The sequence below is a fragment of the Hemiscyllium ocellatum genome, chromosome 16 (assembly GCF_020745735.1).
Source record: "Hemiscyllium ocellatum isolate sHemOce1 chromosome 16, sHemOce1.pat.X.cur, whole genome shotgun sequence".
NCBI lineage: Eukaryota > Metazoa > Chordata > Chondrichthyes > Orectolobiformes > Hemiscylliidae > Hemiscyllium > Hemiscyllium ocellatum.
In genome coordinates, this window is record NC_083416.1 from 3,995,757 (window position 1) to 4,013,965 (window position 18,209).

Genomic DNA, 18,209 nt, shown 5'->3' on the forward strand with positions numbered 1-18,209 from the left:
TCCTATGGCTAACCCACCTCGCTTGCACATCCCTGGATACTATGAACCATTTAGCATGGCTGAACCACTCTAGCCTGCACTTTCTGAGACATTATAAGCAATTTAATATGGCCAATTCACTCTAAACTGCATATCTTTGGACTGTGGGCGGAAACCTACACAGACACGGGGCAAATGTGCAAACCCAAGAATGGAATCAAACCTGGGTCCTTGGCATTGTGAGGCAGCAGTGCTTACCACTGAGCTGCCCTAATTAATGGAAAATAAATCACTAAAATATAACACCTGTACTCCCACATTGATGTGGTCCAAACAACCCTATTTTCCACGGAACTGGGAGTGTTGAGTGATCTGAGTGTAATCACCGGCTGTGCGAACATATTCTTTCCAAAACTGCCCTAAAGGAGGGAAGTAACCAGAAAAGGAAAATGTTTGTCAGTAGACCCACCTACTTCATTACATTGAATATACATTCTTGTCGGCTGTGATGGAAATTAATGTGAAGAGATTATGGTTTGTTATATACTTTAGTGAACCATACGCTGATGACTGATATGCTGCAGTGAAATAAATGCACTCTATTTCCAATTAATGCAAGAAGACCAGTCGCTGAATATTTCAACAAACTATTTTCTCAGTTCAAGTTGTATCTCAAGCGTTTCTTTTCTTTTCGAAGCATTTGTATTTTTGAGGGAGCTTGCGAAAAGGAGAAGTGTCCACTTCTGTTTTGTTATGAAGTCTTGGTTATGTCCTTTCAAATGGCGTTCTCTGTAATGGCCATGAAGATATAGAGTGACGTGATGGTGCAAGCTATAGAGAAGCTCTGGGGAGCAGCTCCCGAATTCACCTTGCAATTAGTAATTTGTCCAGGCAGCAACTTATCCTGAGAAACCTTGAGATTGCCTCCAGAATCGCAGTCCTGCAATGGAATTAGACAACGTGAAAGAAGTATAAATTGTAGCCTTCGTATTGGATTCAGAGCTGATTCTAAGTTGGGAGTCTCCCTTGAGTCATGTTCACAAGTGTGAGATTAAAACGTCCATCCTGATAAGAGACTCCATGAGATACGGAGACACAATAGGCAGGGAAGTCTTACTTGATCCCTGAAGCACAATATGTGAGGCACAGGGATGGCAGGATTGACATATGAAAGACTGGATTGACTGGGCTTGTACTCGCTGGAATTTAGAGAGGGTCTCATAGAAACGTATAAAATCCTGATGGGACTGGACAGGCTAGATGTGGGAAGAATGATCCTGAAGTTGGGGAAGTCCATAATTAGGGGTCCCAGTTTAAGAATAAGGGGTAAGCCATTTAGGACTGAGATGAGGAAGAATTTCTTCCCTCAGAGAGTTGTGAACCTGTGTGATTCTCTCCTGCAGGAAGCTGTTGGGGCTGGTTCATTTGATATATTCAAGAGGGAGCTGGATGTGACTCTTGCAGCTAAAGGGATCAAGGGGGATGGGGAGAAAGTGGGAGTGGGATACTGAGATTACATGGTCAGCCATGACTTATTGGATGGTGGAGCAGGCTCGAAGGGCCGAATGGCCTACTCCTGCTCCTTTTTCCTACGTTTCTATAGAATCAAGGACTGAGGTTTTCACTTCCCAGATCCTCCTGTTGCCTAGATAAAGGACAATAGCAAGGCAAGAAGGAAATATGAACCAATAAAATGATCTTTCTTCAGTGTGAACCCTATCCAACCAGAGATGGCAGGTTACTGATTCACTCCTCACCAGTGCTGCTCAGTGACCAGCAAGAGGCAACATCAAGGAGTATGGATTTCACTTTCCCCAACTTAATGCAGGGAAACACCAGTGTCCAAATATTATGGGATAGAAAGCAAATGAGTATTGTGTTGTTGCAGCAATACAAGTATGTACAGAGCAGATAGATCCATGTGGCTCACTTAACCAATCGTAACAATGAGCTATAAAGGATCTATCATCTATATGGAACACAAAGCCTGAAAATGTGTCTCTGAGACACTCAAGAGAGCATTAAATTATTATTTACCTGGAAACAATGGTCAGGGTTTTGGAGGAAAGACAGGAGAATGGCACTCAGCTGTAAACTCTTTCAGAGAGTTGAAGAGACACCAAATAGACTCCTCCTGCATTGTAACACTTAGGGTCATAGAGACATAGAGATGTACAGCACAGAAACAGACCCTTCAGTACAAGTCATCCATGCTGACCAGGTATCCTAAATGAATCTAGGCCCCATTTGCCAGCATTGGCCCACAATCCTCCAAACCTTTCCTATTCATATACCCACCCAGATGCCTTTGAAATGCTGTAACTGTACCAGCCTCCACCACATCCTCTGGCAGCTCATTCCACACACGCACCACCCTCTGTGTGAAAAGGTTGCCCCTTAGGTCCGTTTTAAATCTTTCCCCTCTCACCTTAAGCCTATGCCCTCTAGTCCTGGACACCCCCACCCCAGGGAAAAGACCTTGTATGTTAACCCTATTTTTGAACTCCCCTATTCCGGGGAAAAATGCCTTGTCTATTTATCCTATCCATGCCCCTCATGATTTTATAAACCTCTATAAGGTCACCCCGTCAGCCTCCGAAGCTCCAGGGAAAACAGCCCCAGCCTATTCAGCCTCTCCCTATAGCTCAGACCCTCCAACTCCAGCAACACCACTGTAAATCCAGTAACACTCAAAGGAAATATTCGCTGCTGACCTTTTTTTCGATGAAAGCAAACTCAGTTCTATCACAGGTTTCCAACGGCGATGAATGCCCTGTACTTCAACTGCCAATTATTTGCATTAAGAGCATTAATTACAAAATATGTCATCAGAAAATGCCTTTACCTCGTCCTTGTTTAATTTGTCATCAACACGCGACCCATCTTTGTCTGGGAACCTGAAGTAGAACTGTTGAGTGGACGTCAGTGCAGGCTGCTTGCTGTCTGATAGATGAAACGGCAAAGAGCTGATGTATGAATTTATAGAATTTCCTGTAACAAACCAAGCCATGTGAAATTCAGTCAAAGGTCAACAATATTAATAGTAAATCAATCCAGTAATTTAGCAGGCAGAATGCTGTCCTTAGTGTAGATTGGCAGCACTGTTGGTTATGTGAAAGTTATCGATCTAGAGAACCTTAATTACCAATAGTGATCATAGCCCAAACTACATTCAAAGGCCACTATTAAAATAATTTCATACAAGATCATTTCTAATCCACCTGTTCAGAGATGTTATGGTACACCTCTGGAGTTAAACTAGGGCCTCCTAGCTTGCAGATAAGGACGCTACTACTGTGCTACAAGAGCTCAGTGGTAAATAGCATCATTGTAAACATCTTCACAGGAATCAGTTGTTCACCTGACGGCTGGAACTCTCTTCCACAAATGGATGCTGGATCAGTTGTTAATGTTAAATCGAAGACAGATGATTTTGTTTAGCTTAGCAAAGGTGTCAAGGGACATGGGCCAAAGGTAGGTACGTGGAGTGAGGCTGCAGATCAGCCATCATCTTACTGAATGTCAGAACAGGCTGGAGGGGCTGAATTGCCTCCTCCTGCTGCTATGTTTTTCTCTCTCTCAGGTGATGCTCCACTCAGACCCTGAGGTGAAAGAATAGCACATGCTTCCACAGTGTCACTCCTGTCCCAGAATCTAATCCTGAATGAAAGGATCCTTTTCCTTAAATATGGGAGCACATCACAAGCAAGGCCAACATTTACTGCCCATCCCAGTTACCCTTGAATTGACTGACACGCTGGGCAATTTCACAGGGCTGTTCAGAGTTATTCATTGCTGTGGGTCTGGAGTCACATGTCGGCTAAACTGTGTCAGGACAGTATGATGGCCTTCCCTGCAGGATAATACTGACCAACATGGGTTCTTGTGACAACAACAGTAGCACTACCATTGAGACCAGGTTTTAATATTCCTGATTTTATTAATTGAGTTTAAATTCCCCCAGGTGCTGTAGGTTTTCAACCTGGGGCCTCAGAACTTTAGCTCTATCCTTTCATTAACAGCCCTCTGAGCCATCACCTCCCTGCTGTTGAAGATTGCATATCCTTTACTTAATAGACAAATTCTTCACTAAAACGTTAAATGGTTTTGATCACGGATGTAAGCCTAAAGTGTTCCCAATTGTTTCTCCCATCCCTCCTTTCCTCAGCTCAGAGGACGAGCAGACCACAAATACAAAAACATCAGCTCAATGAGATAAGGGAAGAGGTCACACCGTAAGAGCAGATCAGAGCGTCAAGCAGTTCAGACTGAGGTCCAAATATATGTGTTTCTCACTGGGTATACAGTTCAACATCACTGAAACCATCCCTATAAGAAACTGATGCTTTGTTACTCTGTCATTGGCTCCTCTGATTAAGAGTTCACATTGGGGTGGCACAGTGGCTCAGTGGTTAGCACTGCTGCCTCACAGTACCAGGGACTGGGCTCGATTGCACCCTCGGGTGACTGGCTGTGTGGAATTGTACATTCTCTCCCTGTGTCTGTGTGGGTTTCCCCCAGGTGCTCTGGTTTCCTCCCACAGCCCAAAGACATGCAGGTTAGCCATGGGAAATGCAAGATAGTATTGGGGATGGGATGCTCTTTGGAGGGTTTGGTGTGGACTTGATGGGCCAAATGGCCTGCTTTCGAGTTGGAGGGGTTCTATGATTTCTATTACTAAAGCTAATTGGATCCCTTGGTTTAGAATATGGATCCACATTACAAGAATCACTGAATATGAAACCATGAGAGAGAGATACACAGACATACGGAGAGATTAGGAAGGAAGTTCCAAAGCTTTGAATCCCGGCACCCAAAGGTACAGCTACCAATGGTGAAGCAATGACAGTTAACAGATACACAGGAAACAGAAGATTACAGGTCAGGAAGAGGTAGGAAGTAGTGAGGCCATTGATAACAGAAATCAAGTTGGCTGATGAGATAGTAACCAGGGGTGTGTGTGTGTGTGTGTGTGTGTAATTTACCCTCTTACTCAGTCTTCTACATCCTGTCTCCCAATTTATATGTGTTCAAAGACAATTAAAAGCCACCATCTGTTTCTCTTAACCTTAACAAAGGCATTTACAGTCCTCAACCACAACAAGGTGATTTCATTTCATTCACGCATGGGATATGGATCCCGCTGACTGGGCCCGCTGTTAATGCCCATCCCTAATTGTCCCAGGAGAGGTGGTGGTGATCTGCCTTGTTGAGCCGCTGTAGGTAGATGTATAATGTCGTTAGGGAGGGAATTCCAGGATTCTGACCCAGTGACACTGAAGGAACAGCAATATATTTCCAAGTCAGTGTGGTGACCAGACAATAACAGTGATAACTGTTCTTATGACTAAAGATTTAAGTCATAAAATTTAATAATGTCCAATATGTCAGCCCGAAATGGCCTTGAATAGATTCACCCCATTAGATGTTCTCTCCCTTTAGATATCCTGCCCAGAGAGGGTGTTGGGGGCCTGAGACTTCCATTGGATTCATACTGGCACGTGATTATTGATTAGATTAGATTACTTGCAGTGTGGAAACAGGCCCTTCGGCCCAACAAGTCCACACCGACCCGCCGAAGCGCAACCCACCCATACCCCTACATTTACCCCTTACCTAACACTACGGGCAATTTAGCATGGCCAATTCACCTGGCCCGCACATCTTTGGACTGTGGGAGGAAACCGGAGCACCCGGAGGAAACCCACGCAAACACGGGGAGAACGTGCAAACTCCACACAGTCAGTCGCCTGAGTCGGGAATTGAACCCAGGTCTCAGGCGCTGTGAGGCAGCAGTGCTAACCACTGTGCCACCGTGCCGCCCACATGCTTGGGAGTTTATCATTACCTTCTGTAAGAGGCTGACCATCCCAATCTAACCATCTGCTGTCAGGAAATTGGATGGATCTACAACTGAGAACAATGTGTTTGGCCATGCTATGTTCACATTTCCCATGACCAGCAAGACCTGGAGTGACTAACCATGGGTTTCTGATACAGTGATGTAAGGGAGACGGAACTGCCAATTAGAGAGCAATTAATGCAAGCAAAAGGTTTGGAGTTCAACCCTTCGAGCGGTAGAACATGGGCTCCAAATCTCCGGGAGAAGGGTGGGTTCCAAAATCATCCCCACAGGAACTGGAGGATAAAACAGAGCGAAAATGGCTAAGGGCTGCCCTTATTCAATTCTAAGCAAAAGACTTCAGAGTAATTCAGCTTTACCGTGTTAGCGGACTTACTGAGACAGTCGTTGCTTGTGAAAAGGTTCAGTAGGGTCTCACACTCTTCATGTTGGTTCCCACTGTTGACACATGTGCACCATATAGAGATGTCGAAGCTGGCGTTACTTACATAGTTTGGTGTTAGGGCAGTGCCTGAGGGATACAAGAGGTGCACAGAGTTCTGTAAAATAGGTCTTGTTGAACGTCAAAATCCAAAGACAGAATGATTACAAATGCACAAGTTCATCCGATTAACCATCGAAGTCAAGTTCAAATTTTCACTTAAGTGTTACATAGCATTCCCAGATCTGCGGTCACTGCCTGAGGCTTGAATTTGAGTCATAGATGGACATTAAAACACAAAGGTATGGGCCTACTCCCAGTTGGAGAGCCAGGGAAGCCTCACTATGGCTATTCTGCATCTAGAATGGTAGAGTCATAGAAACAAGCCCTTCAGCCCAATATGTCTATGCAGACTAACAAACACCAAACTACACTAATGCCATTTACCTGCACTTCATCCATATTCTTCTTATACCCATATAAGTGCCCAGAGTCAAAAGATGTGAGGCTAGGAAAGCACAGCCGGTCACGCAGCATCCAATGAGCAGGAGAGTCAATGTTTTGAGCATAAGCTCTTCATCAGCAATGTGTGAGAGGTCACACATTCCTGATGAAGAGCTTATGCTCAAAATATCGATTCTCCTGCTCCTCAGATGCTGCCTGACCAGCTGTGCTTTTCTGGCCCCACACTTTTAGACTCTGATTTCCAGCATCTGCAGTCCTCACTTTCTCCCATATAAGTGCCCATGCAGATAGTCCTTCAATATTATGAGAGTATCTGCTTCTGCCACTCGCTCAGGCAGCAAGCTCCATATTTCTACCAACGTCTGGGTGGAAGATATTTCCTCAGATCTCCTGTAAACACATATTCCTCACCTTAAACATATGCCCTCTGGTCTTAGACATGCCTGCCATGGGGTAAAGTTTCTCACAATCTATAGTGCCTATGCCTCTCATAATGTTGTATCCCTCAAACAGATCCCCCCCTCAGCCTCCTCTGCTCCAAGGAACACAAACCTAGCCTAACCAGTCTCTCTCCTCATCACTGAGACTTTGCCATTCTTAGGAGGAACTCCCTAACTTTGGGAGCCAATCAGAATCTGGCAGATCACCCCGCCCCTCCACTACCAGATGTGTCACTGGGAGCCACTGTTAGAATTTCATCCTCAGGGGGACGGGAAGATCAATAATGGAGGGGCAGGAGTTAGGTTCATGGGGAGTGCTGGCCAGAGCCTAACAGGAAAGGCCCACTGATGGAGAAGGCAGGGCATCGGCTCATCATCATTAGCCCATGCTTCCGACTGGACACCAATTGCCCCACTGTGGAAGGATAGCCCTCGAGCAGACCATGATGCTAGGGTTTACATGGCATATTGTCCATAACCTGTGGCCACTACCCACTGCCAATTATGCAATGAGACCTGAAATGGCCTCAACTGACCTGTAGGTGCAAAGGTCATCTCTGACCCTTCCCAGGCTAGGAGACAGTGAGGCCTGCAGATGCTGGAGATTACAGAGAGAGTGTGGTGCTGCAAAAGCACAGCAGGTCAGGCAGCATCCGAGGAGCAGGAGAATCGATGTTTTGGGCATAAGCCCTTCCTCAGGAATTCTTGATGAAAGGCTTATGTCCAAAACGCGATTCTCCTGCTCCTCAGATGCTGCCTGACCGGCTGTGCTTTTCCTTTCCAGACTACACCGGGAAGGGGCAAGTGTTTCTAGTCCATCTTCCCGTCCAATCGATTGTGTCTCCCGGATTCCCAGCCAGCCTCTTTCCATAGAGTCTCTAGGATTCAGAAAGAGGCCCTGCAGCCCATCAATGCTGTACTGGATTAGCATTTCAACTTGGATCACCTAAATCACGTCAACAGATGACAAAGTAAATCTCAGCTGCAACTCATCCCAATGGTTTAAAATTGGGGCTTCACAGAGATTTTCTCTCATGTTACCTTCCTTCTCCTGAAGGCAGCGTCTTGGGACTGAGGGGCATGTATCTCTCCAAGTCGATACAGGCTCCAGTATCAAATGCAAGGGGCCATTAAGATTGGATGATAAGCATTGTGTCTGATCATGTCCAACCTTTGCAGGACGTGTAAACTGACAAAAAGAGGCTTATCCTTGTAATGTGAGCATTTCAAAGCCACAGTTGGATTAAGCCAAGTATCTCACAGAGGCCCTGCCTCTTCCTGCATAGTCCTGCACATGAGTAAGTAAGACAGGAAGTGCTGTGATCAGTGATGGTTACTGATCACATTAAGGTGTCTGGTAGGGGTGATGAGAATATGACTGAACATCTGCAGAACTGAAGAAAAGTACTGGAACACCAGGGCATGAAGATCCAAGAAGGATGCTATTAAACTGGGAAGGATGCAAAAAAGTAAAAAGTGAGGACTGCAGATGCTGGAGATCAGAGCTGAAAATGTGTTGCTGGTTAAAGCGCAGCAGGTCAGGCAGCATCCAAGGAACAGGAAATTCGACGTTTCGGGCAAAAGCCCTTCATCAGGAAAGACTGCAAAAAAGACTGACAGGGGATGGTACTGAGATGGGAGAGTTTGAGTCATAAGGAGGGGCTGGATAGGATGGGACTTTTTTCCCTGGAGCATCGGAGGCTGAGGGGTGACCTTACAGAGGTTTACAAAATCATGAGGGGCATGAATAGGATAAATAGGCAAGGTCTTTTCCCTGGCGTAGATAAGTCCAAAATTAGAGGGCACAGGTTTAAGGTGAGATGGGGACAGATTTAGAAGAGACCCAAGGGACTTTTTGACGCAAAAGATGGTCTGTGTATGGAATGAGCTGCCAGAGGAAGTGGGCGGGGATTTGGTCACCCTGTCCTAAGAAAGACCTAGTTAAACTGGAAAGACGATTGACAAAGATGTTGCCAGGACTAGCAGGGAGAGGTTGGCCAGAATTGGACTTTATTCCTTGGAGCGTAGGAGAATGAGGGGTCTAAAATCATGAGGGGCATAGATAGGATGAATGCAGGTAGTCTCATTCCCAGGAATGGGGAATTGAAACCAAAGGGCATAGGTTTAAGATGAGAGGGAAAAGATTAAAGAAGGACTGGAGAGGCAAATTCTTCACGCAGAGAGTGGTGCATGGATGGAATAGGCTGCACGAGAAACTGGTTGAGGCAGGTACAATAACAACATTAAAAAACATTTGGATAGGGACATGGATGGGAAGGGTTTTGAGGGACATGGACCAAATGCGGGCAATTGGAACTAGCTGAGTGGGCACCATGGTCAGCATGGGCCAGTTTGGGCCGAAGGGCCTGTTTCCATGCTGTATTTCTGTATGGTCCTACTAGGGATGGCACTACCTTGGGGTAGGAGGGTCAGCCACTGCCTCTCAAGAGGCTCCAGTAGGCAGCTACACATGGAGTTGCCAGCTATGGCGACCACTTGCTGCGGGACGGAGGCAGCAGGCTCCCTTTCTGACACCTCTCTCTGTCACCTTACCACCCTCTCACCATCGCCACAAGATTGAGAAATCCAGCCTGCTGCAGTTACAGTGGGGCTATCAGACCAAAACCTTCCACGCGCCCAAAGGTGCGGACCACTGCGTGCTTCTCAAGCATTAGACACATTAGGCCCAGCCAAACTCAAAAGCCGACATCAAGAAAGCTTCCAGGGGATGAGGAAGGGTCACCTGAAACATTAACGCTGACTTCTCTTCACAGATGCTGCCGGACCTGCTAAGCTTTTCCAGCAACGTCTGTTTTTGTTTCTGCATCCACGGATCTCCCAGTTTGTGGTTTGGGATAAGGACAGATTGGGATCACTCTCCTTGGAGACTGGAAGGAGATTTGAGAGAGTTTTTTTCCAAATTGTGAGCGTGTTGGGCAAAACAGGTAGGGAGAAACTACCCCCGCTCGTAAAAGGAGCAACAGCAAAGGGGCATACATCTAAAGTGATCTGTAAAAGAAGCAAGGGCATGGTGGCACAGTGGTTAGCGCTGCTGCCTCACAGCGCCGGAGACCTGGGTTCAATTCCCGACTCAGGCGACTGACTGTGTGGAGTTTGCACGTTCTCCCCGTGTCTGCGTGGGTTTCCTCCGGGTGCTCCGGTTTCCTCCCACAGTCCAAAGATGTGCGGGTTAGGTGAATTGACCATGCTAAATTGCCCATAGTGTTAGGTAAGGGGTAAATGTAGGGGTATGGGTGGGTTGCGCTTCGGCGGGTCGGTGTGGACTTGTTGGGCCGAAGGGCCTGTTTCCACACTGTAAGTCTAATCTAATCTAAGGGAACACGAAGTGAGTAGTTAGGAGTTTGAATGCGCTGCCTGATGCTTGGTCAATGCAGGTCCAAATGAGACATTTAAGAGATCACTGGATGATTATTTGGGTCTAAAAATGTTGTTTGGGGCAGCACGGTGACTCAGTGGTTAGCACTGCTGCCTGACCGGTCCAGGGATCCAGGTTCAATTCCAGCCTTGGGCGACTGTCTGTGTGGAGTTTGCACTTTATCCCTGTGTCTGTGTGGATTCCCTCTGGGTGCTCAGGTTTCCTCCCATAGTCCAAAGGTGTGCAGGTTAAGGTGTGTTGGCCAGGTGAAATTGTTGCACAGTGTCTGGGTATGTGCAGTCTAGGCGGGGTAGGGGAGGTGGAACTGTCCAGGATGCTCTTCAGGGAGTTGGTGTGGACTTGATGGGCTGAATGGCCTGTTTTCACAATGGAGGAGTTCTATTCTACTCTACTCTATATGTGAGGGGAGAAAACTGCAGACTGGCACCAGTTTATGATGTGATGTTTCCAGCATAAGCTCTTCAACATTTCTGGTGAAGATCTTATGCATGAGACGTCGACTCTCCTGCTCCCCGCATGCTGCCTGACCGGCTGTGTTTTTCCAGCGCCATACTTTTAGACTCTGATTTCCAGCATCTGCAGTCCTCACTTTCTCCCACCAGATAATGATGCTCATTTGAAGAACCAATGTAGGTACAGCAGGCTGAACGGCCTCTTTTTCACTCAGACTTCAACCATTCTGTAAAGGTCAGCATATTTACCAATGAGGCCGGTGTAAGACTGGAGACAAGCGTTATAATTCTCTAGGAAACAGTGGCTGGCAGATTTCTTGGATGGTTGGCAGTTAATCTGAAAGTCCACCAGTCGGGCTCTGCCAGAGAAATGGGAAAGCAAAATATTACTCTCTGTAGACCAACAGTCAGATTATGGAGGATTTGCATTAACAGAAGCTTATATATAGAATGAAAACATTCCATCAGTAATTCAAATATAATAGGCTTCTTCAAGAACTGAAGAGGACTGTGTAAATTTCTCCACAGATCAGCCTACAGATAGCAGAATTATTTATGTACGTTTATAAATCTATGATAGTACAAGTGGATGGAAGGGTATTATTAGGAAAATATAGGGATTCTGGTGTATGGCTACACACATAGTGGCGCTTAGTGATACTTGCTGAGCAGCCCGTTCACAGAGATGCTATTACACAGGTCTGGGACTTGACCACGGGCTCCTAACTCAGAGGTAGGGTCACTACCACCATCCCACATTTGCATACATGCTCGTTTGTCCAACAACTGGTAGAAATACCGATAAGCATTTGGAATTCTGTAAAATGCACGGGAATGGTGTGACCCATTGAATTTCGATGGAATTGACATGCTTGGGAAAAGATTGGCTCCGTGAAATTCAATACATTCGGAATGAATGGCAGGGACACTGGAATGATCTCCGATAGCAGCGAATGGAATTTCTCACAACAAAAGCAAATGACAAGGGAGTTGGCTCATTGAGTTTCTACATGATAGGAAGGGCCTTGAAGTTAACCACTGCACAGATCTAACAGTGCGATTGTCAACTGTGATTCCTCTCCTTTCAAAGTCCCTGGAGTTTCTCACTCAATGGACAATGTTCTTACTTGCAAATGGAGTCCGCCTCACACGCGTCCTTCAGACCCAGACAGTTTTGTTTATCCGGTTCCTCAAAGGAACAGCTCGGGACAATGGTCTGGCGTCTACGCTCGGCACATACACTGTCGTCGCACGGGCAGAAGAGGAATGGGTATTTATACTCCTCTGGCACAAAGTTGAAGAAACGACGAAGACTTTTGCGACACTTAGGTCTGTTGCAGCCATGCCTGTTGGCCGGTTTGAGGCAGTTCTTGGCATATTCGGTGCGGAACAGTTTACAAGTCTCATCGACGTTGCACGCTTGAGCAGCGTCTAAGCAATGGTTAACATTGGAAAGTGCCTGAACTTTGGGTCCTTCTGGGAAAGAAGACAAGAGCAGGAACAGAAACACAAATGTAATCCATTCGGATCAGAGGAATGCGACATCACAGCTGCTCAGCTAATAGATAAATGCAAATGTTAATCCAACCTGGATGTTCAAAATCATTACATTTAAGTTGCTCTGGATTTACGCAGACATGCAGCTACATTGTTTTCCACATGATAATGGAGATTGGAATCTCTCTTTACCCATTTTTTTAAAGATTAACATTTTTGTAGTTTATTTTAACAGCAAATTATCCATGTGTGAAGCAGTCATCCTGACATGCTAATCCGTACCCTACCCAGAAATGGCCATCATCACTTTCTTCATCTTGGCAAATAGACATCCTCTTGTTGCCCTGCCAGCACCTCCCACTGATAGAGTGTTCTGCTGTCCATTTATTGAAAGGACAGTGAGGCACTGGAGTAATCACAAGAAAGGATTTGCACAATACCACAATCAAGATGGAATAACGATTTGGAAACACCGGGGAATCTCTCTCCTAGAAAGTAGAAGCCTGAAAAGTGACAAACATTGGTCCTTCCAGTTGTGGAAGGGTTCAATTAAGTAGAAGCTGGAAACCAGAAACAGAAACAGAAATTGCTGGAAAAACTCAGGAAGTCTGGCAGCATGCAGTTATAAGTACAGCACAGAAACAGACCCTTCGGTCCAACTCGTCCATACCGACCAGGTATCGTAAATTAATCTAGTCCCATTTGCCAGCATTTGGCTCATATCCCTCTAAACCCTTCCTATTCATGTACCCATCCAGATGCCTTTTAAATGTTGTAATTGTGCCACTTCCTCTGACAACTCAGTCCATACATGTACCACCCTCTGGGTGAAAACATTGCCCCTTAGGTCTCTTTTAAATCTTACCCTCTCACCTTAAACTAATGCCCCCAGGGACTTCCTTACCCTGGGGAAAAAGCCTCAACTATTCAGTCTATCCATGCCCATCATGATTTTATAAACCTCTATAAGGTCACCCCTCAGCCTCCGATGCTCCAGGAGAAATAGCCAAACTCCATTCGGCCTCTCCCTTTCGCTCAAACCCTCCAGCCTTGGAAACATCCTTGTAAATCTTTTCTAAACCCTTTCAAGTTTCACAATATCTTTCCCATAGCAGGGAGACCAGAACTGAATGCTGTATTGCAAAAGCAGGTTAACAATGTCCTGTACAGCCACAACTTTACCTCAGCATCTGTGAAGAGAAAGCAGAGTTAATGCTTCGGGTCCAGCAACCCTTCATCAGAACCTGAGGATTTGAAGGACTCTGACAACGGGTTACTGAACCTGAAACATTAACTCTGTTTCTCTCCACAGATGCTGCCAGACCTACAGAGATTTTTCAGCAGTTTTGTTTTGTTCAATAAAGTAGACATGGACTTCTAGAGCCATTTTTGTTGAGTTCAAAATTACAGTCCACTAATATAAAATGATCACCAGGAAATCCAATAAAGGCGGCAGGGTGGCACAGTGGTTAGCACTGCTGTCTCACAGCGCCCGAGACCCGGGTTCAATTCCCGACTCAGGCGACTGACTGTATGGAGTTTGCACGTTCTCCCCGTGTCTGCCTGGGTTTCCTCCAGGTGCTCCGGTTTCTTCCCACAGTCCAAAGATGTGCGGGTCAGGTGAATTGGCCATGCTAAATTGCCAGTAGTGTTAGGTAAGGGGTAAATGTAGGGGCATGGGTGGGTTGTGCTTCAGCGGGTCGGTGTGGACTTGTTGGGCCGAAGGGCCTGTTTCCACACTGTATGTAATCTAATGTAATCTAATCTAATCTAATTCAGGCAAAATGTATTTATCCAGTCAGTGATTAGAAAGTAAAGCTTGCTACTTCCTGGAGGTAAATAGCATGCCTTTGGGGAAAGGATGGCTAAATAAATAAAGAAATGCAGATAATGTTAGACATTAGTAGAATATGAGGAGTTTCATGGGGAGAAATGGATCAAACTTCTGTAACTTCAACATCATGAGTTCTGATCTGAAATTGAGTGAACTTAGCCAACATGGTGAGAAATTTCACTCTTCATTAACAGATTATAACTCCATATCCTTCAAACACTTACTCTCGGAAACCCTTCATGCTTGTCTCTTGAACGCATTTACATGATTGGTTTTAATGGCCTGATGTAGTAACTTAATCAGCAACTCTCATCAAGCAGCTTAGACAGAATGATCATTGAATAATGGATGTACAGCAGTGACAATCTAATCAAATGGTTACACAGAATATATATCAATGACCAAATCCCTGGTGAGTGAGCTGTGGGCTGCAGTGTAATCAAGGATTAATTATACAATAAATTAATAATGTAGGTGACGATAAACCTAGTGTAATTAATTACAGTATATTCTCAATTTTAAGGTGTGGGATGTTATTCAATGTAGGGCCTGTGTTTTTTTTAAATTTGAGCTTGAGAGATTTTAGGCTCAGGCTTGGAGGGCCGAAGGGCCTGTTCCTGAGCTGTAATTTTTTTAAATTCTCTTTGTTCTTTGAGATTGGCATCATTGGCACAGCCAGTAATTATTACCCATTGGCCCAGAGAAGGGGTTGGTGAACCTCCCCTGTGGGGTTAGGTGCTTTTCAGAAGGAGGTTCGATACAGCAACATTGAAGGAGTGGCCACGCAGCTCCAAGTCAAGGGATGTGTGGCGTTTTGTTCAAATCCCATTTCTGGCTGGTCAACATTCTCAGGTCACTGACACATGTTGGCACTGCCACTTGACATTTCATGATTGTCATATGACAATATTCATTGAGAAATCATCTGAAACTGATCAGCAGGAAATTTGGTGGCTCATTGTGCAAATGAGTTCAATATCACCCCAGTAAAATTCTTGCTTGTCTAATGTGGTATCGTACACCTCATGCTGCCTTCCCAAAATGAAGCTTTTAATAACATCGAACAGGGTGCGGTACCTGACACCAAAGAGGCATGTCTACCGTAGTCCAAGCCCCAGGATGGGCCAGGCATTGAGTACTCATAGGGTGATGCTTCCAAATCATCGTAACCTGCAGGAAAGGAAAAACAGGGCAGTTCACTCTTCATTCAAACAAGGGTGCATTGCCTTGCTCCAAACAATCTGCTTCCACCTCAATCTCCGAAATCCATGGAACTAACACTCCAGTTTAGCATTTCAATCGCCTTTTGTGAGAGTACTGCTCTGTACTTGGGACACAAATGCTGCCAGTTCTGTTTGCTGGCCCGGTGACTAATGTTGGTCAAGACAGCAGAGGTTTACCACCCATCCAGCCTGCAATCACAGCTGCATCTTTAAGGTGTAAACCTGCTCCTTCCATCTATCTGTCCTAGGTTAGAGACATGTCCGTGAGCTGTTTTCTGAACCAATCATGTTCTGTTTTAACATTGATAAAGGTCGGGTTATTCTCTGTCAGTTTCTAGTACCGCGTGAGTTCCAAGAATCAATATCTTTACATTTACAGCTGAAAATGTGTTGCTGGTTAAAGCACAGCAGGTTAAGCAGCATCCAAGGAACAGGAAATTCGACGTTTCAGGCCAGAGCCCTTCATCCTGATGAAGGGCTCTGGCCCGAAACGTCGAATTTCCTGTTCCTTGGATGCTGCCTAACCTGCTGTGCTTTAACCAGCAACACATTTTCAGCTCTGATCCCCAGCATCTGCAGACCTCACTTTTTACTCTTTACATTTACAGTATGTAATAAATGAGAGTATCAATTCTTAAACACCTATAATGTAAAAGGGGACAATCTAATCCCATATGGTCCATTACAAATCAAATGTGTCTCAATGTCAGCTCTTCTGCCAGTTATTCTCCAGTCTGCTGGGCAAAGGGTTGGTGGACCTTTCCCTCTCTATCCCTTTCCTTTTATCTCCCACCTCCCTGTCCCACACTAGTACTCTCTCCTGCTTCCATCCTTTTTCAGGTGATTCATGTCCCTAACCTATCCCTGCTACAACGAACCAGTGACGCGGCTTTGGTGCATGGTCCAGTAAATCCGGAGACAATTCTTCTCCTTCTTCATCCCTCTTTGGCACTTGCACGTGAAGAGCTGATTGGATTGAAGAGCGAGGGCAGCAATCAGGCAATCGTTCCTGGCAGCCAGCTGGAAGGGCTCAACCCCATGATGAGCTGCGCACCGCCACAAGATGCGGAATTTCGGGATGCACCCGGGATCTAACTTGCACTGAGCGAGTGCGGACAGGCAGCCATCTTGAGTTGGAATTTCATTGGTGAGGACATAATCTGTAGGAGAGAAAGGCTCAAAGTTCATATGCAGACAATAAAATATTAAAATGTTAACGTGAGCATATTGAATCATAGATCCATAGAGATGTGCAGCATGGAAACAGACCCTTCGGTCCAACCCATCCATGCCGACGAGATATCCTAATCTAATCTGGTCCCATTTGACAGCTCTTGGCCCACATCCTTCTAAACCTATTCGTTTACCCATCCAGATGCCTTTTAAATGTTGTAATTGAATCAGCCTCCACCACTTCCTCTGGCAGCTCATTTCATACACACACCACCCTCTGCGTGAAAAAGTTATCCCTTAGGTCCCTTTTATATCTTTCCTCTCTTGCCCTAAACCTGTGCCCTTGAGTTCTGGACTCTCTCACCCCATATATACATATCCCAGCTACTGGGTGTGTCCACCTGTATTTTGTATAGCTGGCTCTGGGTGTGAGATTATAGTTTTACATTTTTTATTGCATACTTTTCTTTATTCACTCATGGCCTGCGTTTCATTGGCTGGCCTGTGTTTATTGCACACCCTTGGCTACCCTTAAACTGAATGGCTCGTCAGGCCAGTTCAAAGGGCAGTTGAGAGTCAAACACATCGCGGTGGGTCTAGAGTCACGTGTAGGCCTGATGAGGTAAGGATGGTAGTTTTCTTCCCCAAAGGGCATTGGTGAACCAGATGGGCTTCACCCTGACAAGCAACAATGGGTTTGCGGTCATCAGTAGATTCTTAATTCAAGATTATTAATGAATTCAAATTCCACCATCCATCGTGGCAGGATTCCAGCCCAGATTATTCACTGAGTCTCTGGATTAACAGTCTAGCAATAAAACCACTACACCATCACCTCCCCCATGTATTACTTCCTTCATTTGTGTGCACGTGTATGTGTGCGTATCACACCCACGTGTGCGGTGGTTACTTCTCTGCGATTGTGTCCCTAAGCAACATGTGCACGTGTGCCTTTACATGTATGTGTGAATGTGCTAGGTTTTGTATTAGCTTCATTTGAAATTCACTGTGAAAGTGAGAAAGCAGAGCACTCCATCAGGGAACAGCCACCAGCTTCAGTTCCGCTAAATCTATAGTTAACTCTAGTTATGAGACTGTAACTTAGCTATAAGAATGGGGTGGAGTGGTGGCTCAGTGGTTAGCACTGCTGCCTCACAGTGCCAGGGACCGGGTTCGATTGCACCCTCAGACAGCTTCCTGTGTGAAGCTTGCATATTCTCCCCACGTCTGCATGGGTTTCCTCCCACAGTCCAAAGATTAGATTAGATTAGATTAGATTAGACTTACAGTGTGGAAACAGGCCCTTCGGCCCAACAAGTCCACACCGACCCGCCGAAGCGCAACCCACCCATACCCCTTACCTAACACTATGGGCAATTTAGCATGGCCAATTCACCTGGCCCGCACATCTTTGGACTGTGGGAGGAAACCGGAGCACCCGGAGGAAACCCACGCAGACACAGGG

The 18,209-nt window shown here is 45.7% G+C and overlaps 1 protein-coding gene across 2 annotated transcripts in view; it reads right to left on the reverse strand.

The window, feature by feature from the left end:
* Nucleotides 1-582: 582 nt before the first annotated feature.
* Nucleotides 583-18,209, reverse strand: part of LOC132823128 (GDNF family receptor alpha-4-like) — a 34,990-nt gene continuing 17,363 nt past the window's right edge. Inside the window, exons 2-8 of one of the 2 annotated variants that reach the window (XM_060836673.1) lie at nt 16,450-16,731; nt 15,426-15,518; nt 12,145-12,490; nt 11,267-11,376; nt 6,219-6,353; nt 2,825-2,970; nt 583-919 (exon numbers count right to left, since the gene is read on the reverse strand). In XM_060836673.1, the coding sequence (XP_060692656.1) occupies nt 755-919; nt 2,825-2,970; nt 6,219-6,353; nt 11,267-11,376; nt 12,145-12,490; nt 15,426-15,518; nt 16,450-16,731 (1,277 nt within the window). In that variant the 3' untranslated portion in view covers nt 583-754. Of the gene's footprint in view, nt 920-2,824; nt 2,971-6,218; nt 6,354-11,266; nt 11,377-12,144; nt 12,494-15,425; nt 15,519-16,449; nt 16,732-18,209 lie in introns of both variants that reach the window. The other variant, XM_060836672.1, reaches the window with a different exon arrangement.